Here is a 24063-nt window from a genome sequence, read left to right as displayed (position 1 = left end):
AACTTACACATCCCGAACGAATATAACAAATGTAATTAAAATGACAATAAAAGTCACATTCAAACAAGGTTTACTTATGTTTTAAAACTAAATTTGATATTACATGTACATCGTAAGGTTACAACCGATAAGCGTGACCTGTAAGTAAGCTTGACCTCGCAACAGGTCACGCAATTATGTAATGTGCATAGCCATTGGACGCCATTTTTTAATACATGATGGAAAATAAAGTGCAAATAAACGATGCAGTATTCGTAAAATTTTGATTAAAAATTGTAGAAAAATATCTGGATTGTCTTAATTATGTGATAAATGTATAATCCCATGAAATCAATGTTAGTTTTACGCCATAATGCTCCTTGTATGATTTCTCAGACGACAAATTCTCACCTACCAGCTCGAATTTGTATTAGTCCGCAGAATCATACTCAAAGCATTATGACATAAATCAAACATTGATTTCATGGGATTACATATAAATATAAAGGAGAGGGGTGAGAGACAACCAACAAGTTAGTAGAAAAACTTCAATTACTGAATACTACATAATACACATTACTGATTATACAATGTACCCTGCAGTGCTGTACAAATCATGTCATTGAACAGAAAATATGGATGATCAGATATGATACCCCATCATTCTACGTCACGACAACTTAACACCATTTCTTCTGCAATGCTAGTCAAGACTTTCAAAATTGCTATTATTTTTTCCAAATTTTTCATAAATTATGTTTGAAGAGGTATATAATTGTACTATTCCCAATTATTTTTCTTCATTCAACCAGAAAATACTCATAATCTAAAGGTCTGTTACTGAAAGAAGAATAAAAGCGCCAACGGCGTTTTAGCACAACTGTTGACAGCATACTTTAATTTTCTGTAATGATCATTATGTGGTCTTGTTGTTAGACATATTTGCATACATTTTTGAAGATTTAGTCCCATGCCTAACCCATGGTGTTATATCTGCTATATACACACCATCATTTTATGTTGCTATGGGCATGGTCTTGTTGCTAGGCATATCTACATACAATTTTGCAATGTTTATTCATTTACCTTCCCATCACCGGTGATATTTTGGCATTATACATCATTGTTTACATGTTTCTATGGGTGTGGTCTTGTTGCTAAGGGCATTTACATATTTTGAAATAAAAATTGCCTACCCATCCCAGTTGTTACAATTGTCATTGATAAAAAACTTTGCCTGTTGACATTTGGCTGTTGTTAAGGGTATGGTCATGGTTGCTAGGACCAATTACGTAAGTATGACACATTTGCAATTTGTAGATTAACACTTAATCATAACCAAATTTCATTTGAGAGGTTTGAGAGGTAAAGCTCTTACCAAAATCACTTGCATAATCTACAAGACAGACGGACAGGCATTTTACCTTGAACCAACCTGTAGTTCAATGTTACAGTTAGGTAGAGAATGTTTCCAAGCAACCTCATTTAAATTTTTTTGACCAAAAATCACATTTTTTACCCAATCACACACCGGTAATAAGATCATTTAGATTTGAACAATTTCCCAACTAGACACCCAAGGTAATATACCCATAAAAATATCGTGGTAATCCATTCAGCAGTTTTTGACTAAGTTGTTTACACAGACAGACAGATAGACAGACAGACACTTTGCAATGCCTATAGCACTACTGAACCTTATCAGTTCAGTTGTGCTAAAAAACACTGGGGAATAATATCTAATTATCCCTTCCACTGCACGTACACATAGATAATAGTAATTAATACTGAAAAATTAATTATATACATTATATTATTTTTCAAATGTCATGCGCCCTTTCATTCTACCAGTACATCCTAGCAGAATAGTTTGTAACTATTCTGTTATATATTGACCAATAAAAACAAGAACTGAAATAAACAAACAGGCTTGTCAATCAGATGAAGCATATAGATACATGTAATACTAGAAGTTCATCACCTAATAATATGGCACAGAATTACAAGCTTAGCTTTGGACTAGAAGCAACGCAAGTGTCCTTGAAATGGCTGTTGCTGAAGTTCTACGCATACATGGATTAACTTAAACTAAAGGACGGAACGATAACCACACACCATTAGATTAACGTGGCATAAACACGTCATGAAACAGGATGAACCATGACTACTACTCCTTTACCTGGAATAAATATGTCTCTTTTAAAGAAGAATGCCAGCCACTCCAGGAAATAAACATATTATCATAAACTTTGAGTTCTGGAGAGTCGTACATTTGACATCATATAATTTTCACTCAGTTGCCAAGCAACACCAAATTGAAACTCTTTTTCACCTCTATTGTTCTTTCAGTGGAACACCATTGCATGATGGGTCTTAGCAGACATGATTATTAATTAGATGCACACTAAATATTCATGACCCCTAAGAGCTTGCTTCCTTCACATAACTAGTCATGAACATCACCATAGATTTTTTTGATTTTTTTGCTACCCAGTGAATTGGTGAAATGTTACCTCAAAGTTTATTTTTGTCTCTGTCCTGTAGTTTATGATAGAGCCACTATCCCGTACTAATATGCCGGGTGTAATGTTCAAATCTTCTACACATATACTTCTGTGCCACATATTCAGCGATATACTTGTATTTAGCTACTTTATGTTCATTACGCTTGTTTCATTTATTCCACTTTTTTCAGTTCTTTTCCAAACTATTTTTCTCTCTCATAATCAATGCATAGACATAAACTTCTAATAGTGTTTATCATTTACTTTTCTTTGTTGCAGAATATTTTTATCTAATGATAGGAAATCATGATCAATCAATCAGTACATTTATTGATAGATTTATACACATGCTATCAGTAACTTTTTTCTGCCTTGTGTAACCATGTTTACACTTCAAACATCCACTTCAGAAGTGCACACATTATATGACTATCCGTCAAATCTACTCATTATCAAGGGTTGGGTTCTTTAAATTAAAATGCAGATCTACATCATAGCTCTGCAGCAATGTTCCAATAAACTTCTGACACTGTAATTACATGACGTTAGGTAATGCTCCTTTTTTATGCATTCTACCTGAAAATCTAGCCTGCCATAATCTCCAGGGCATATCTGCACTATCTTGTTCTATATAATATCCTTGCTTATATTATGCTTATATTGATTACACTGGGTGGTCGTGAATATCAATACTACAACAGAATGGTGACAGGTCTAGGAACTCTTCCCATTCGATTCATTCTTCTTCTTCTTCCACTGTAACATTTCATTTATTTGACAGTGGTATTAATGTGGGAAAAATCTACCAGTTAATCAAAAAGGTTTACAAAGGTGTCCAACCAAATTTATCGTATAAGTTTTACAAGATTTCCCACCCTCTATTACCAGGGTTTATACCCAATTAACAAAAACAGTTTGGATTGTGTACATGTACATGTATGCTGTCATTGTTGGTATCATTTTGTTTTGTAGTTGATACAATAAAGTATAATATTTGCCTTTACTGTCAGTTGTAAATGCTATTGTTTTATTGTTATTTATTGTTTTTATTGCTACTGTTTTTTCACAACGTAACTATGAAGTAATGTTATTTATTTATTTACACATGTATAACGTTGTTTTCTTACCTTCAATGTTATTCAATTCTTAGTAGTCCATGTTATCATATATGTATGCATCAAATCTATCTGCATATTCATTGTACATAACATCCAGTTAGTTGTCTAAACTCTATATAGCAGATGGCTTATCAGTTCAGTTGACATTGAAAACAGCTTATGAATTTCCATTTTCATACAAAGAAAGTAGCTTATGACTGAGTACAGGAAGGCTTCTTACATGCATACATTCAACTTTCAAGGTAACATTTCTGTACAATATTTGTTTAAATTTGACTATGACTGCATGGAATAAATAATATACACGTATATACACGTATAAATGTATATAAATATGCCTTGTTCTAGCAGTTGTTTACACTTATTCATTAATAGCACAAGGTCTGTGCTATGATAATAATACACTGAAACATTGAAAAATACTGGTTCATGGCTAATACTAAATAGCAATGACTGCAGAATTAAAAATTCAATTTAAACAGCAGTGCTACATTATGGTGCATAGCTGACGTCCTTCAAATTTAATAATTTTAACCCCTAGATCTAGGTCTCCTTCAACTCAAGGTCTTTGATGGTCATAAACCACACAAAGCAATTTCATACAACATTAATGAGTCGATTTGTTACTCACTACTTGTCTCATTTGATATAAGATTGTATTTTATTGTACATAGGCCACACACTGAGTGCCACAAGACAAAGACAGCTCCCATATTAGTTTATGTCAGCAACCTTGGTCTTTTAGCACTAACTGCATGTAATATCCAGGGTTGTGGACTAAGCAGTCACGAGCTGAACTCGTGACGTGAACCTTTCAACTAGATATCTTCACTCTTACTTTCTGATGACTGTTTTTGTTTATATTTGGCTCTTTGCACTCTCCATAAACTTGTGCATCATCGCGGTACCTGCCACTTGCTGAACTGCTGATGTCAATATTTCAACAAGATATCTCTACTCTTCAATATACTTTTTGACAACTGCGGAGTTTACATTTCGGTCTTTGCACTCTTCATAAACTTTAATCATCATTGTAGCTGTTACTACTATACTAGCTGAACTACTGACGTCAACATTTCAACTGAGATAACTCTACTCTACAGTATATACTTTTTGATAACTTCAGAGTTTATATTTGGCTCTTAGCACTCTCCATAAACTTGTACATCATTGTGGTACCTGCCACTAGCTGAACTACTGACGTCAATATTTCGACGAGACATATACTTTCTGATAACTTCTGAGTTTATTTGACCCTCAGCACTCTCTATGAACTAGTACATCATTGTGGTACCTGCCACTAACTGAACTACTGACGTCAATATTTCGACTGGACATATCTACTTTCTGATAACTTCTGATGTTATATGACCCTTAGCACTCTCCATAAACTTGTACATCTTTGTGGTACCTGCCACTAACTGAACTACTGACGTCAATATTTCGACAAGATATCTCTACTTTACAATATACTTTTTGATAACTTCTGAGTTTATATGACTCTTAGCACTCTCTATAAACTTGTACATCATAATAGTACCTGTCACTAGCTGAACAATGATGTCTCCTTTTAACTAGATATCTTCAATACTCTTTGGTAAGTGTTATGGTTTATATTTGGCTCTTCACATTCTGTAACAATTTAACATTATTGTGGTAGCTGTCACTAGCACTGTATCCAAATTTTCCAGCTTCCAATCATACACACTTTACACATCAACTCTTACTGCCCATTCAGTATTTATCATCTAAAAAATATTGCAGTGCATTCTTTAATGTGTAATGTACGTATTTCCATACTTTTTTGTGATAAAAAAATAACATTATTCTTTTTAATTAAACAATACAAAATGTTATTGTTACATATCATATTTTGGTTAAATCTCTGTCATCTGTCTCTGTCTCTCTCTGTCTTGGTCTGTCTGTCTGTCATTCAAGATACATTTACAATGAAGTAAGGACCCTTATCACTACAAATCAAAGATGAGAAGAGATAACACTATTATACCTGTATACATGAAGGATCTATACTATTTTCCATCTGAAAGAAGAAAACTATTGAATGCACAAGCTTAAATAATGGTGATTCTGGACATTTTGACACATATTTCAAACACTGTAAAGCCAGATGTAGATAACACCATCACCATGTGGAACAACCTGGGTATAAAGCTCATATTCTTTGTTTGAATACATACAACCTGGCTGGCACGTGATAAAAATTGTCACATCAGATGAGATTATTAAAGTGAACATAAACATATGTGTTCTCTTGACCGAGTTTCATACATATACTATTAGGAATGAACTTTGACAAATGTTTACATGTATAAATGTGACATCCTTTCACACACAGTCTCAACTTTCAATTCAAATGTATACAAATGACATACCAACTTGTGTGCCGAATAACAGTCATGAATTCTTGTTTGCTGAAAATGGATCAGTGACTTTGAAATTTAAACCTGTCTTTTTCTGAAGGATTAAAGATCTATCTAACTCAAGTTACATATCCTTAAATCTGGCATGATTCAATGCTTAAGGGTTTCCTTTCTCAAAAAACAAGCCAAATGCGAAATGGCTTTGAGTATATTTATAAATTAATATTTATCAAGAAAAATGTATGTATTTCACATATGTGCATGATCAACAACCACATAAAACTCCAAAATTCCATACATACTTATTTCTTATTAAGCTGATAAATTAATTCTTAATCATATCATACATGCTTTCCCTATTAAGCTGAAATAGTGCTTTCTTTAAATTTTTCATAGATCATCAAATTTCATTTCCTTGAATATCAACAACTGCCATTGCTGACTAATTCCTCGTTGTTCAAAATTAATTGCATTGATCAAAACCTTTCTACACAGAAAATAAATGCGTTACTGATCTACTATCTATCTGAATTGTAAAATATCTAACAGCTTGCAAAGAACGCTATTTGGATAATATCATTACATACAGAGAATACAAACGTGCTAACATGGCATACATACATAAACGCCCACTCCCTATCCACAACCCAATCTGTTTAACATTTCAATCATACTAAGAAACATATCCCTTAATATTCCTTTAACTCCATTACAGGCCATAAAACATTTTCTGACATTAATTTTTTTTAATGTCCCATTAATCATACCATATCCAGTTGTCAGGAGTGAAATTTGAATTCAGCCATATTTTTATCTGTTAGAAAAAATTGCTATTCCTATAAACTGGTTTCGATCAGGCCTAATGAAAAATATTGTGTGGTTCCGATTACCTTCAATTTTAGAATAGGTGGGAGTAGGTAGATTTCTTTATTTTATTTTATTATACTTTTTTTTTCATGTGTGAGTGTCAAATTCAGGTACTTGTATTTTCCTTTGCTTTTCAAATGGTCTGTTTCTTCTCATCAGATGTACAGCCATTACAGATTGGAAGAACATTTTTATATTGTCTTTTTAAGTTGATGTCAGTTTCTGCATCCGCTATTTCTGGCGAGACTTCACAATGTTCGCGATTTCATTATTTTTTTCTCGAATATGTAAAACAAAGTTTAGGATCAACAGTGAAAAAACTAGGTGGGTGTGGGAAACTGGAACCAAACTTTTTTTTTGTTAGGCCTCATATAAGCCAAATTGTTGGAATGCTTTTAACTGTCAAGAGATATACATAAATGATATATATATATGACAATGGATAATGAATTGCTAGACAAAACAGACAAATTATCTTAGTACCATGACTTGGGAAAATAAAAGATAATCTTTTGTTTAGAAAGATGGACAGATGTCAGATGATATTATTGCATTAATTTTTAGAATGCCGTGTTCGCTATACAATTTGTTCAAATGAGAGCTCAGAGGACCTGTTACACCTTGTAGTTTGAGATCAGGGAGAGTCCATTTGGATCTGCTGGCAGGTTTTACTGCGTGTGTGCATGAAACATACTGGTTTTGAATATGAATTTTCATTATCTCAAGAAGCCACACTAAAAAATTAGAAGAGGGCTTGGCACCCTTGTTACGATGTACATGAAGAACACCAAGAATGATTAATTATACATTTTCATTACATAAAGTTCTAACTAATGGGATATACAGATTTATATTTCCATGTCATCTACACACGGAGAAGAAACTATCACAAAGACTCGACTACCTGACAGCAGATAAGACTAGCTGTTCTTGCAAGTGAGAGTGTCAAGCTGAATAGCCAAATTTCTGGGCTACAGAAGAAATCATATGTCATACATATATCTTCCATGGGATAGGGGTGGAGGCCGACCTGGGAGACAATTAAAGCACTGGAATTAAAAACCAACATTATTCACGCAATTACTGAATCATTCAGGTTAAAAATAAGCCTTCATGAACACATAGTTCCCCAAATGGTTTGTTATATGGCAAAGCAATAGTGCAAATTTGAATGGTATCTCTAGATACAACACTTTATATTGACCAATTTAACATTTGACCTTGCACATGGGGGTCAAAGTCAAAGGTCAAGATATAAAAAGAAGGCTTACCTTGGGGTATACACATTTAAATGGATATTTGTTTATTCAACTTGAGTTAACAGAACATTTTTGGTCATTTCACCATGAAAATGTTTGTCAAGGTCAAAAGTCAATGTCTCATTAGAAAGCTCATCATTGATAATGCAAGGGTAGATACCTGAGTGGTGTTCATACATTGTATGCATCAAACATTTGGAGATAACTGGCAAAATGCACTTTTTTATCACAAATATGGCCACCATTTTGCTATACAGGTCAAGGTCACAAAATTAAGTCAATAAATCCAAGTCATTAAACTATCATCATCACTTGAAATGTTTGAGTCAAAAAGCTATGAGGCTACCCAAAATTTGACTATTTGACCTTGAAGAAGACTTTCAAGATCAAGGGTCTTATTAGAAAGCTCATATCTTAAAATGGGTGTAGGCACTTGAATGGAGTTATTACATATTATACATGTACCTCCAAAGTTAAGATGTATATTGCGAAATTTAACAACAAACATGGCTGCCAGTAGGCCATACTTGATTCGGACATAAAACAAAGTGACATGCATATGTCTAACGTGGCATGTTAACTTTGTGCCAGGTTTGGTTGAAATCAGTTGGTGCCTGCCAGAGATACATGTATGAGGGTGAATGCATGCATGCATGCACGGACTGACACACGGATGCAACCCAATGCATAAGTCCCCTCTGGGGACTAAACAAGGTCAAATCATAGACCCTCCACCATGGGTGGAAGGTCTATGGTCAAATGTATTAAACTGAATTCATAATTTATATGCACAAAAATTGCAACAACAACAATGACCATCACTTTGTGCTAGTAGTCATAAATATAGACACTATATGTACCTTGTATCATTTCTAGTTTAATAAGTCCATTTACAATCACTCACATCTACGTGTTGACTAATGCCTTTCTATCATACATGTAACTAAAGTAACACTTTACTATTTATACTTTGGCCAAGTGAACTGTGAGGGGTTAGGGGAAAGGATAATCATCAGGATTCCAGTACACTCTCATTTTCTTGTTTTTCAACTAATTCACTTTTATTTTCATCAGTGTTTAAATCTCTAATAGGAAAACAAGTCATTGCATCAGAACTAGTCTAGATGCTACACAGGGGTATAGAATTATCTCTTCGTAAAGAAAGATCTTGAGATTTGATGCCACGGACAGCACTAGACTACATCAGAGCTTGCCATCTATAGACAAATAGAAATTACTGAATTAAGTATCAGTTATTGCTTATAGATTCCAAAGTCTTAGTCACAAGGTTCAGTATGTCACAGGTCTTGCATGGATCCCATCATTGCTGATTTCATGGGGTTTCCTGTACTCAGTGAGTCAGACATTTTGAATGAACTGGATCATCTCCACTTTCATGAGTTTCCTGAACTTACTTTACTCTGCATGCTGTTTTATAAAATATATAATTTTTAAACATTGTATGTACAATCAATGCTATTTATTATCAATGTCATTGATAATTTTTCCAGAACATTTAGGAATGCAAACAGGAAGGGGAACTGTTATTCTCGGCCTTTTTGTACTATAAGTTTGAGTATAAGTATTTCAATTGAATTTACTGTAGGTTTCTAGGAATCTGGGAAAAATCCTGAGAAACATTTAATAATAAAGTGACCTTAATTTATACTACACAATTCTTCAATTAATTCAACTAATGTGCACAGATGTACCCACTGAAAACCTGCTTCAACCTACACATACGGTCCAACTGAATAACAAACTCCATGTACCTTACAGGCATGGCAAATCAATGAGTAGGCTTCAACCCAGGTTACACAGACAGTTCTTGTAGGCAAATGAATTGGAATACAACAAATGGACCTATCGTATCTATCTTGTAAATACCACTGGGAACAAGATACTGATTGTGTTTTTTTCATGTTTTGGTCTTTCATTTGTGTTTTTCAAGTTTGTAATTTTTTAGTTCATAACAATAAAAGCCATAATGTCACCTGGCTCAACAGAAATTTAAGGAAGACTGCTACATTTCATTGTTTGCCACAACAACACTCTTAGTAACAGTAGTCATTGCTATATTTTCTTTGTATCCACTGCCCTTTAAGTGATCCCCTGCCACCCTTGGAAGGACTAAAATGCATCAATCATGCTTAAAAACCTAATTAATAGAATATCACAATCTAAGTATGATTTTTGTCAAGTCAGACAACATTGTATTTCAGATCAACTGGCTTCTATTACCACCAAAATTAACCCTAGCACTAAAATTCTAAAACAGATGAATAAATAAACTATCCCATAAAATCCCAAGCTTTAAGCTAGATATTTCACACTAGAAATGTATTGTTTTATGATTGATAATACCAGTACAACATACATTGTACATGTATATAGCAATCACCAAATGGTACCAAGATATCTACTGCACGTATTGAAAGACTCTAGCACACATGTCAGAGAGAAGGTACAGTTGTGGATCAACACTTTTATGTTGTGTTCATGTAAATGTTGTCATTGTTATCCTTATTTCAGCCACGTATATACATTTGTATACACATACAAAGCACCAAGATGAAGAGCAACGCATTTTTTAAGGTACATGGAGAAATAATTTACACTATTACTTGTTATAATTCTATGAACACAGTGCATTCTGTCACTTTACATCCAAGCACAACAATGACTACATAGAGTCCGACAAAGATTCGACGAGTTCAGGTTGACAGTAGGAAACTATTTTATCAGTAAAAGGCACATTGTCAAAATATTGAAATCCAGTATCTGATCATTTAACCTTCTGACTATCCAAATTCTTTGCTATATTTCCAATAAATAAAACATATTGTGTTTTAGTATATTGAATTAAAACATAACAACATACAAAATAGGCCCAATGCAAACACATGCCTTTTTTTTCAAAATCTTCACTTCTGTTAAAAAGCCTAGCAAGCAGATGGTAATTTCATTGTTTCTGTTTGTCAACATCACATGTAGCTATATGTCCATGTATAAATAGGTAACTACATGTATAAATATAATCGCTGCCAGGTAAACTGAAACCTACACTCTATCCATGTCAACCTACAAGCACATGATGGACATCAATGCATTGTGGGTAATAACAGCACTAAGTATGTCAATTTTCTTGCTTATTTCCGTTGGTAATACAACATCATGTCGTCTTATTGCATTTGTTCACTAAAATTACATGGTTTGCTATTTTTGTGCCCAGCATGTTTCTATTTTAAGCTTTATCATGTTTTTTATTTATAAAAAGCCTAGATTCTTGGTTTTCTGCCTTATACAGTGTTGTGGAATGTCGGCACTTGTATTGCCCTGTTACTTCTCTTGATGACCTACAAGTCTATTTAAAGCTACATTACTCACTTTCTAAATGTCAAAGTAGTCTTGGATTTAATTCTTCACAAAACCTGACTGGAATACGCTACTGCAATACAAGATTTATTACCACATATACACACTGACGGATCAAATGTAACTAATTGGCAACATGTAACTTAATTTATTTCAATTCACTTATTCAAGAAAATAACACAAAATGAACTCTAACTTCACTGAATCAGTAGGATAATACTTTTGTAATTTTAGTAGCAGTGTGTGTGTGAAATCTAACTATTTTCAGATTTTAGTACACTCAGGCTCTGTCCTCTATAAAGAATACCAAATTCTAGTATGTGAAATGCAACCATTTTCAGAGTTTACTACCCTCCATCCTTAGAACACCAAATATTAGACTAGTACAAAATGTAGTTTATAAAAATTTCACCATTTTCAAAGTTTAGTACATTTTCTCCTTAAAACACCAAATTCAAGTTCGTGAAATTTCACCAGTCTCAGATTTTAGTATCCCCTTTCCTTAGAACACCAAATTCAAATTCATGAAATCTCACGATTTTCAATTTCTAGCATGTGGTTGCCTGATTTTAGTACCCTCTTTCATTCTAGTTCAAAAGCAAAATGTTGTCTGAAATTTTCTAACTGGGTTACCCTCATTCCTTAGACCAGCAAATTCTAGACTGTGAAATCTAACCTAATCTAATCTAATCTAAACCTCCACATATATATATATATATTTATTTGTGCTGCCATTCATTCTTTCTTTCAGTCAAACAAACTTCATCGTGATTAAGACCGCACCCTACATGTGATGATAAAATGTAACAAAAAATTAGTATTACTTTATCCTGTATAAAATAACGACCAGATAAACCCATACTATAGCGTGATTGAGTAAGTAAATTTGATCAATAAACAAACACAGTCACTATATTACATTGAGAGCTTATCAATATAAGCAGTACATCTGTTCATTTGCTTCATTGCAAGTTATAGAAAATGAAGTTATATTACAAGAAAATCACATTGAGTCACACAAAAAAACGTTGACAGCCTGAATGACAGGCTTTCACAAGATCTGCATCTCAATTTGAAGTCAAGTAACGCAAGTACATGTACAGCTCAACTTTTCCTATTCACTGCACACAGAATGACCCAATCTGACCTTATAAATCAACAAATCAACACTGTAAGCTGCCAGAGCATTTGGTGCAAATGTGACATGGGGGTAGCATAATACTTTAATTACATCCCTTCACCACTTTGCATTCAATGAATTACAAAGACATGATTTAAACAGTGAGGGAAAGGGTGGCAATATAGATGTATATCTTCATGTTTTATTGCAGCTGTAAAAAAAACTAGAAAGATTTGCACTACTACACAGCACCACCTTATGAGTATACATTCTTGAGATCCATGTGTATCAGTCATTGTTTCCAGACTTGCATATTTTCCTGCGTCACTTTTATTTTTTCATTGCATATTTTTAGTCGGTTACTTAGTTTTTCTCCATTATTTGGAGGTGAATCTATCGTCATCAAATGTGTGAAGCTAGAGTACACATCTCTCAAAAGCCTGGAATCCATGCAAATGGGGTTTTGAAGTCGATATTTCCCTAGTAATACAGTAATATAGTAGGGAAATCAAAATTCAAAATCCCCCTTCACCTGGATTCTAGCCTAGTCTCTCCACGAATATCTCATAAAAACCTAGTCAAATTCAACTACATTCATACTAATGTTTTACATTTTTTGCCTTGAAAACTGAATTCATAAAGTCTTTTCAATGAGCGAATACTACTAATAATTTCAACAATTCACTCACTGCATACATGTATATTATTCACAGCCAGTTGCAGACATGTTTAAACAAATACTAGTAACTATAACACTGTTGTTATGATTGACTGGGAGTGGTCACTAACAAGAATATTCACTAGATTCTAACAATACAAATTAAAAGAGGAAGTGATTCTAGGAATACTATACATTTGCATTAAACCAGATACATATGGTTTCGTGTTTGGAAATGAAACTCATATCATCAAAAGCTTCCCCTTTGCATAATCTCCACAGATATGACAGTTTGTGATGGCAACAGAGGCCATGACCTAAAAGATGGACGCCAATCGTTTACAGTATTCATACATAATAGTAATACAGTCACAGTTCACCATGTCCAAGACTTTGAAAGCACCATGATTTTGGAACTCTCTCACAAATGTTTTTGAATGCAACCAATGGTTTACTGCAAATAATCCTACAACGTACGAACAGAAACTTTTCCAATATTGCATTCCACAAACCCCACTGAAAGAGATGGGGGTCAATAGTCTTGCTTACATTTTGAAGTATAATTACAGATTTGATTGTGGAGTCAAGTATTGGGGTTGAAAGAAACTAGGATATTTACATGTAAGTAGGTGTAACTCACAGTAAGCAGACTATAACGGTGTTAGTACGGTACTGTACATGTATTTATACAGGGCTTTCCCACAGACCTATACCAGCATAACGGCCCTTTTACTTCCTCAACTACATGTACCTGAGGAGTATACCATACACAATTCTCTCTGATTTCTAATCTCAGACTCTGATATAAGCTCTTCAAATTCATGCAAATTTTACCAGTGTGCAGAGTTTTGAGAAAACATATCGACGTTTTAAAAAAAGGAAAATTGACACCGATAAGTTTCTGAATACCCCATTTTCAACAGTTCCATCAGTGATTTTTGGTGGCAGGCAATAGCAATTTGTATGAAATTTTGAATTGGCTTTCTTGAGAGTCAAACAGACTATTTGAAAAGGAAAATGCTTGAACCTGTAAGCACACCACAAAGGATATTCCAAAGCATGTGTAATATTTAGTTGGTACATATATTAAATTTGTAATTTTCTTTGAAATTCTCAAGTGTACTTTTGTTCTATAATATTCAAATGTGATGTTAAAATGTTTAAAAATAGTCCAACACTACTAACAGAAGAAATTACACACACACAAAAAAAAAAAAATCCAGGAATTAAAAAAAGAGAGCTGTGGATAAAATATTATACTGTGTATCATATTTACCGTACTCTAGTAAGCTTATTTAATGTATTTAATATAAATATCTGTTACATTCATTCTAATGTTGCATAATACAATGATTCCACGTCATGAGTTTCTAGCTGATGAATTTAATATGACTATGCAACTAGCCAAACCTTAATTTGAGGCTTGGATTGTCACATTCTTAAGTTGGTATGATTGAATAAAACCTTCCTATTGCTACTCATAAATACCATATTTTCATGATGGAAAATGTGTGGTTCAATGATTTTTAAATTATCTAACACGAAATTGGACCATATGTTATTTGAATCAGATAAGTCTCTTTTGTAATCAACATCCTTTGAGAAACAGGAACACGAAACTTCCCTGTCATGTTTTCCTTCTAATGATAAATGAAAACAAAGGATGGAAGGATATACCACATGTATCTAAAAGTAATCGTCACTCATATTTTCTATCACAGCTGTTAGTTTTGAATGGATATATATTTTGTACATTATCTTTTGATTTATTACCTCTGTCATGCAAACAACCATTTTCTTGCCAGAATTCTTTCTACGAGACTTCTTTTGGTACTCAAGTTAAACTCAACAATTCTCGCAATCCTATAATCCTAGATCTATTACAGCTAGTACAAATGAACCATTGTATAATGCTAGGGATAAAAGCTGTACATGTATATTTTGACGCATCAACCCCTATACTGCATATTTAAAACTTCCAATATTTATCAGATACATTTTGTATATACATAAAACTATACAGAGCTATAATTACTGAAAAAAAGAATGCATTTCTTAGACTCTATTGTTGATGAATAAAAGAGGAAGGGCCCAGGACAGAGATATATATTTTTGAAATGTTAAATAGTATTGATTGCTTCACTTAGAAATTCTTGAAAGTACACTATTATAATAAAGTGGAAATTATTAGACTTATGCATTTGTACTACATACATGTCTTTGGAAATCTGTTTTTTGTGGCATCACATTTATTTTGTGTAATACAAGCTCTGTGCATTGATAATTAACAATCTGTACAACCCTATGAAATTGAGGATGTGCACACATTTTGGAATTTTACTCCACGTCAAAAACAACTTCTGCAATTCAAACAATTTCTTGATACAATTACACTTCCAAAACTTTGAACGTTTTTGTTTTGTTTATTACAAAACTTTGAACGTTTTTGTTTTGTTTATTATACAGTAGACAATTCCTCTTTTTAAATGAGAAAGAGCCTGGAAAAAGACAGACAGACAGACAGACAGACAGACAGGCAGGCAGACAGACAGACATGACAGCAGAATTGAAATAAGTGACTGAAATCACTATAGGAATCTACGACAATGGTTTGTGTTATTTCCCACAAATGAAATGCAGTCCGTATTCTAAGACACAAAAATTAATCTTAAAAAATTGTAAGGCCAATATTTAATTTACACAATAATTAGCACAAAAATATTTTTTTCATTCCTTCAATCAACTTACAGCAGGAGAACTAAGGGGATACTGAAATAATACAGTACCTATCCAGCACAAGTCCAGATGCAAACAAAAGCATAATATAAGTAACTCAGTTCAACACATTACAAATACTGATTCAATACATATGCAATGATTCAAACTTTTTGAAATATTACTTGAATACCATATTAAGAATTTCTAATACAAAACCGCCAGTTATGTAATTTGTTGTTCTCTATAAAGTACAGGTTAGAACATACAAAGTTGAATTATAGCATACAGACAAATGATTGCAAAGCCTGACATAATAGTGACGCTGTGTAATGAATCTTGTCACAGCAGATATCGGTATGTATACATGTACTATCATCTAATTATAAATGAGAAATTTTTTACATTTGTTTCCCATTTTTCAAATTTACATGGATAAAACATCCACATGTTTATGTAAATACTTTGAGACATTTGTTACATGTAAGAGACACAAGTCATGATATGTTTTCTAACTATTGGTGACGTATAATTCAAAAGCTGACAAAAATACACATACATGTAGTAAAGCCTGCTTGAAAATTTAATATGCTACCAGCCAAACATAAATACATGTACTGTGGTACCTGAGTTAATTAATAATGCCAACAGACACATCTGGTCCCTTGTTAATTTCGTAGAAAATTTTCCAACCCTGGTTCAAACAGGAAAAGAAACCCGGCACAATTCTCATTACCGAAAATAGAATTTTATCAAATTGGCACATAATAAAAATAAAAATAAAAATAGTTCAATTTCTCTGTCAACGCCCTCTCTTCCTATATCATATCATATGTATGCTATATACATGCAAAAGCGAATAAGACATATCTCCTTGTTCTACTTTAACACCCTAGCTTGAGGTAAAGCACTAATACTGCGGATACTGATATATTTTCCGAATTTTGGTGGGGCCCTGCTAAATTGTGTGACATTATTCAGTAGACTTTACCTTCTTTCCTTCCACTAAAAAAAAAACAATGATTAAATTGGTGTAAAAAAAATAAGGTTATGGTATTGACTTCCATCGACATGTTTAGAGTGCTTTTAGCCTAATCATCCAATGAAATTAGAACCTTCACCGGGAGATGTTATCAAGTATATATGAATCCAGAACAAGTAAACAGATTCTAGCCTATTCGTGTGGGTGTTCATCTGACAAATGTCAGGCAACAATAACTTCCTTTGGAGATAATATTTTTCAAATTGTAGCTGCTTCTTAGAAAATAATGAAAAAAAATATGAGGCGACAACATTTTTGTACATGTACTTCCACATAATTAAACCAGTACACATTATCACATGCAGATCTACATATGATACACACACACACACACATTCTCTCTATCTTTTCATTTAAATTATATCAAAATCATGATTAACTTTTAGTATACTGTCCTACAGAGGTTTACCAAAAGATCCACACCTATGGTTACATGTATGTATAAAAAAGAACATCTTTGATATCATGCAACAGCACCACCCTGAAACGTTCCTTAGAATCTCCCCAGTTATCAACTATATGTACATACAAGACATATCATTTGACAGGTCTTTCAAAAATCTGACTTCATTTTCCAATACTACACCCCAAATATCAAACAGGAAACCATATACAGACTGAAAATTGGGAAGTACTGTATTACTGAATTGACTAACAGAAACTTGATAGGCACATTATTGTACATTTTAAAATGTAAAGCAATAAATTCGGTTACATACTGAGACATACTCAAATATGAACTAATGCAAAAAAAACAGCAAATATTCAATGTTCATTTGAGAAAGTGTAGGCTTTAATTACCTATTGCCACATAATAACTTGTGATTATTTTCATGAAAAAAAGCGAAATTTTAGTTTCAAAATTGTTTAATCGTGATGAATAAAACAAATAAAAATCTACGCAAATTGCCAATACTCTACACATAGCACCCCCTTCCCCCATCAAAAAAAAGGGGAAATGAAGATGCAGTTGAATATTTTCATCTGTCTTCCTCCTCAAGATTTCCAAAAGCTTTGGAAAACCACTGAAAATGATGATAAATATTACTGCTATTATTACCCTTTAAAAAATGTTAGTTCTGAAACCAATATTGTTCAAGTGTTATACATATACATGTACCTAGTCAATAATATGTGTAACACCAAACATAATTCATGGACAATTACAGAACATATTACTTCAGGCACTTCACTGAATGTAACTCTAGAAGTTATAAATGTTACTTTTTCACAGTATGGTTGATTGTCACGGTATTTTCTAAAAGAATATTTTTTTTTCTCTTTTATCAAAAAATAACTATGTCAGCCTTTGCTTTAGTGTTTTATGTAGTTTAAGCTAATAGCTGATTGTCAAAACTGGTCATTTGTGTGCCTTGTGGTCCATTTGTACCTACCAGATCACTATTTTGGAATCAATGCAAATACCAGGTAGGGGAGGAAAATACTGAAAGTGACACATAAGTAACATTGAGTCATAAACAATATTTATGATGATCACTTTTATTGAAAGAAATACTTAAATATATCCAAAGTGTGACAACCCCCAAAAAATTATTTATAGTCTATTGTATATTTTATAAATTGTGTCTACACTTTTGCCCCATACCATATGACAATCCAAGCAAATAATAAATCTAGTTTTTATTATCAGATTGAAAGCTCACAAATCCTCTTTTAACAAAGATATCAACTAACAGAAAAAGGAGGTTACTGGATGTATGATTTGATACACAGCAGTGGCCTATACTTGCAAATGTTTGTATAGCTAGACTACAAAATCAATGGATTAATTACATAACTAGCATACAGACGAGCAGACAATGAAGTTTCATAATAATTTCCCTTATATTATTCTGTTGTGCTGCACTGGTCTCTGGCAACACTTGTTGCCATTGGAAAACATAGCTACTATTTCATCATATACATGTACATTGTACAATGTATGTTACACTTTACTTTACTCAAAATGGAAAACTTCATATCGCGAAAATGAAAAAAAAAAAAGCAAAAAAATAAAAAATAAAACGTGATGTAATTGTCAGACACCTTTCAGTGTAATCTCAACATTTTTGTTTCTACAAATTATAAAGAAGAAAAATATTTTTCCTTGACATAAGTTATTCAAAAGTCTAACAAAAAAATCCTTAAAATGTCTACAAAATATAGGGTCAATAAAATTAGAATAATTTCAAAATTTAAACTTGAGGACCACAATTGAAATAATTTTATGAACAAAAAATGAAAATATAATGTAGTGATACTGATTGTGCATAGTTAATTTCCAACACAAGGCCCATGCAATTGGGTCGTGCATCGCTATGACGATACAAACTCGAGACATTATTATCTATAATATTTGATAATTCCAGCCGAGTCTAGACTCCATTCAAAAGGTTTACAAAAAAAGGTCGTCCTCGATAAAATTTCAGGACATGCAAAACACTCCCCACGCTTACATACACAACATTCATAAACCCAAAAAAAAAAACTTATTAAAAATTCACGATGAGCAATTAATTGTCATGTCACAGAAATCCTGTAATACGAACGTGCTGTGATGTTCAGTCACGACGAAATCCCGGTTCATTCGCCGCCATCATTCACATATAAGAAATATTGCCTTAGAAAAGTCACTTTTCTCCATTTTCACCCATTATCGTTTACGCGGAAATAAAATCAATTAACTTATTTTAACAATTTCGCAAATGACCATTGTATACAAACAAGAGTCACCATAAACAATTCACCTTAAATCACAGACCACGATTTGAAATCATCATCTTCAAACACATACTTTTGACAGACGGTAACACAGACGTAACACAAGACGTGGGAAAATTAATCCAAAATCAAATGGATTTTAAATGTCCACAAAAGAAAAAAGTCGATTAGTTTCAAAAACAAAGTTGTTCAAATAATTTCATTATGTTTGAACCCGCAGGAACCAGTATTATGTATAAAAGTAAAGAGAAATTTCCGAGGAAAAAATGGCGAAAAATTCGAGAAAAATACACAAAATGTCGGCATTGCAGCATTTCATTATGACAGCTCTTCTGTACCCCACTCCCATACGTTATCACACGCGAAGTACGAGATCGATTCACACGCATGTAGTAGCTATGTCGCGTAAATCGAGTAAAAGTAAAAAAAAATCTTATGCCGACGACTTTATTTTGTTTAAATTTTGAGTATTATATCTTTCTTTCTAATTTTATTCATTAGATTGTTCTTAGATATGCATTATTTCAACTTATGTGTGAAAATTTATCGGCATCTGACATGCACTACTGTTAACAGAGACAGACACATAGTACACTACCAGCACAACAATATATGATGACAGGTACGTGAACGCACATCTACTCTACACGTATGGCTACAAGTGTTCATTTTCACCTCTCTGTAAAATAATTCATTACTTGACGACTCCGAAATTTCTCTAATAAAGAAACTGGACTTGACAAAGAAACAACAATACAGCCATTTCTTTGCGATGCCTTACCGTTGTGGAGTATATCAAACTATCCGCCAAGACTAAATGGTGCGGCTCCCAACGTCGCAAAAATTTAGAGCTCAGAATTTTGCTAATGACAGTCCTAGCATGGTTCAAATGGCACACTTGAATATCTCCCTCGTGAATCAGTTTGTATTTTAAAGTACCGCCAGAGTATGGTCTCGAAGGAGGAGTCGTTGTTGTGGGAGAGGGAGAAGCACTGGCGTTTTCATGCTCGTGTTCGCCTCCCGTTTCGCCACTATCCGCCATTGCTCTCGCAACACTGTATACAGCTCAGCAATGCATTCAGCAATTTACCAGAACAGTCGCCACACAGTTCATCCAATTTCTTCCACGAAAGAATTGTAACCTCACCCGGCACAGTTAAAATTTCCTCGAGTTCTCCTTGTTTGCCTATCTTTTTTTCTGTCGCCTTTCTCCAATAATTTAACCAAGTATTTTCGCCTTAATAATGCCAATCGTGACCTGCAAATAATGTTGCTGTGTACGCTCGTCGCACTTAAGTCACGTGATTATATATGACGTCAAGCGGCCGGCGAAGGCTGCAAGATTCTTCCTACAGGGGTGGGTGGATGTGAGTCCTTCTCAGTTACAATCTTGGGGAATTGAAATGTTACCATTTAAAAGTCGAATATTAAATATGTCGACCTTTAGAAAAATACCTTTCCACAGTAGCCAAATAGAACACATGTACCAAGACGTGGATGAATTCTAACCCGCCCCAAACAAATAACACACAACACATCAACCTCCTGAACACTGTGTCCTTGGTCAACTTTTCCTTCTTTTGTTTTTCTTTGTATCACAACAAAACAATAGTCAATTACACACTTTGTCGACCCTTTTATCTTGACCCATCCCTATTTATATACTGGTCTATTCCTGCACTGCGCTTTATATACTATAGTGACGTACAATCCAAAGTTGAAATCCACTTACTCAAATGCGTATATACACTATTGTATTTCTTTCGCCTTGGGCGTTTCAAAGTTTGGGCGTTACTAAATACTCATGGTTACTTCCGGGGTTACGCCGAGACGAATTCTTTTATGTTTAACAGAACTGTGGTGTAATAAGATAAAATGATAGGATAAGCCATTTTTTACCAGAATACCAGCTCTCTTCTGGCAGCAGCACTTGTATTTTTTCACAAAGGGAACATACAGTGCTCGCTCCTGGTACGACAAGGAAGAACTAAGAGTAAAGTAGATATCCAAAGAAAATGTTCCGTATGAAAATACAGAAAATGCAGGACAGATAACGTTTACAATCATTAGTTGGTGACTAGATACGAAACCACTTTTGAGTGCCATGCACATGGAAATGTTCTCTCGAAGTCTGAACCGGGAAATAAAAAGTTGAAAAAGACGGAGAAATATGATAGTATTCAGAAATTGTCAACGGTGATCTCAAAAACCTGAGTACACAACGAAAAAAAATCAAGAGCAAAAATTTGTCCAGTTGACAGTGACATCACAATAGATGCCAATGACAGCAAATATTTATTTAAAAGTAGTACGTGAAGGCCTAAGATAGTCCTAAAGTGGGACATCATTTTTAAGCTTATTTGTTCGTGCTCGTTACATGTTTGTTTATTAAATTTATGACGATTTCTTTGTTTTTTCTACTACTTTGCAATGGATACTAAAATATCTATATGAAGAATTTTAGCGAAGTACAAATTCAGCACAAAGTCGTACAAAATCACAAATATACACGTCCAGTATGAAAGGGAAAACAACTTTGGGTTGAACGAGTGGAGTACAGATTTATTACTTACAGTTTATAGCTTATGAACGCTGAGTTTCGAGTGTTAAAATACGCTATACTGACAAGCACATTGATTCACATTTACAAACCTTTGATGATGTGGTATACAAAGAGTTAGGTAGCATAAAGCTGATATCGTTTCCCTAGAATTCGCCTTTTATGTTGAGATGTTATTTGCTGTAGTACATAGGAAAGTTCACGTGAAGTGTGCAAGAAGCATGTGACAAGGGACATACGGTGAGGTGAGGCTTTACCAACAATGGAATACTGTTTGTCGATTGCAGCGGTATTGTGGAGGACGGATTACAGAACGTGAACATTGAATCTACAAATCTGATATGTCTACAATTGTATCAAACATTACATTTATAAAGAACTTGACAATGTAAACAATGATGTGTGTGCACATATACGTGACTGGGCAGGGACATTGTCAAACTTAGATTTGTGGTTGTCTTTTATGCCTAGTTTTGTTTTATTTTGTTTTGTTTTGTTTTGCTTTGTTTTGTTCTGTTTTGTTTTTGTTTATTTTTATTCATTGTTATTTATTTGAAAAAAATGGGCTACAATTTTGCAAAATGAACAGCGTAAATGGAGGAAAGTATGTAAATGACACCCCATGGTATTCAATATCAAAATTACAAGTCTAATTTAATAGGTTTTGGACAGAGAAAATTATTTAACTCCTTAACAGATAGAAGATAAATGTTAAATGTTACAAGAAACTCACAGTACAAAAGAAACATCGAAATACTGAATGGTTTGAAAGAATGTTTTGTGTGGAATGGTCCAGCCCAGACAAAATAGTAAGCCAAACAATGATATGAAACACTGATAAAGATGGAATGTGAATGCCTGATATAAAAAGCAATATATATTAGGTTCAACGTATTGATGCATATTCTCGTAAACCAGAGCTGTTATTTCTTCCGCTTCACTTCGAAATAAAGACCAGTACGTTTCGACGGTGCCGTAAAAGGGGCGGTGGTTTGCGACGATGATTGACGAAACAATGATTGCGGATTTTAAAATACCTGAATCATAGATTTTATAATATCAATTGATAATTGAGAGCTAACAAAAATTGTAAAATTTCCACATTTTCGCAAGCCCCTACCCACCCTCTCCCCCACCCCCACCCCACCCCTCGGTAATCTTGTCGAAACCTATAAAGTGCACAGATATGTTGACACATAAACCGTAACATACCAGTCTGTGTTTGAGGTGATCTACTTGACATCAACCTGCGATATACCCATCGGCAAGTACACGTGTACTTGCCTTACATCATGAAATGTTCACTCTACCAATGTTATTACCAGTAAGGCACAACAATATACTTGAAAAAACAAACAAACACTTGTACTCTTTTCGATCAAATTTTTATCATGATATTTTAGTCTAAATTTAAAAAATTACAAAAATGTGTCCAAAATACTTGGTTCTAACTGTACTGTACACCAGGTATATGTGTAATCTGTTTGGTGGTCTGAGGTGTATACGTCATAAGTTACAAAAGACAATCATTGGCCCAATGCTCCGGTACCAAGTTGTCATGTTTTTAACACACACGTGTGTTTTGTCACGAATTCGTTACAGAGATGTTTGCTCATTGCCGACGTCACTGATAAAAATGAGGGAACCGGACGGAATGTTAACCAAGTCTAAAAGCTGAATGAAGTGTGCTGATACCAAAAGCTAACAAAGTTTGCTGATACTGAAGACAAATTTTCCCACGACCCCTCGGTTTATCTATTGCCC

At 33.7% G+C, this 24063-nt stretch overlaps 1 protein-coding gene across 2 annotated transcripts in view; it reads right to left on the bottom strand.

Moving 5' to 3' along the window:
• The window catches only part of LOC144437262 (C-Maf-inducing protein-like), an 86952-nt gene extending 65933 nt beyond the window's left edge, over positions 1-21019 (bottom strand). For both annotated transcript variants that reach the window (XM_078126165.1, XM_078126166.1), the window contains exon 1: positions 20521-21019. In XM_078126165.1, the coding sequence (XP_077982291.1) occupies positions 20521-20781 (261 nt within the window). In that variant the 5' untranslated portion in view covers positions 20782-21019. The remainder of the gene's footprint in view (positions 1-20520) is intronic.
• Between the last annotated feature and the right edge of the window lie 3044 nt (positions 21020-24063).

This window comes from Glandiceps talaboti, chromosome 7 (genome assembly GCF_964340395.1).
Source record: "Glandiceps talaboti chromosome 7, keGlaTala1.1, whole genome shotgun sequence".
NCBI classification, from domain to species: Eukaryota; Metazoa; Hemichordata; class Enteropneusta; family Spengelidae; genus Glandiceps; species Glandiceps talaboti.
This window is presented reverse-complemented; position numbering and strand designations above follow the sequence as displayed.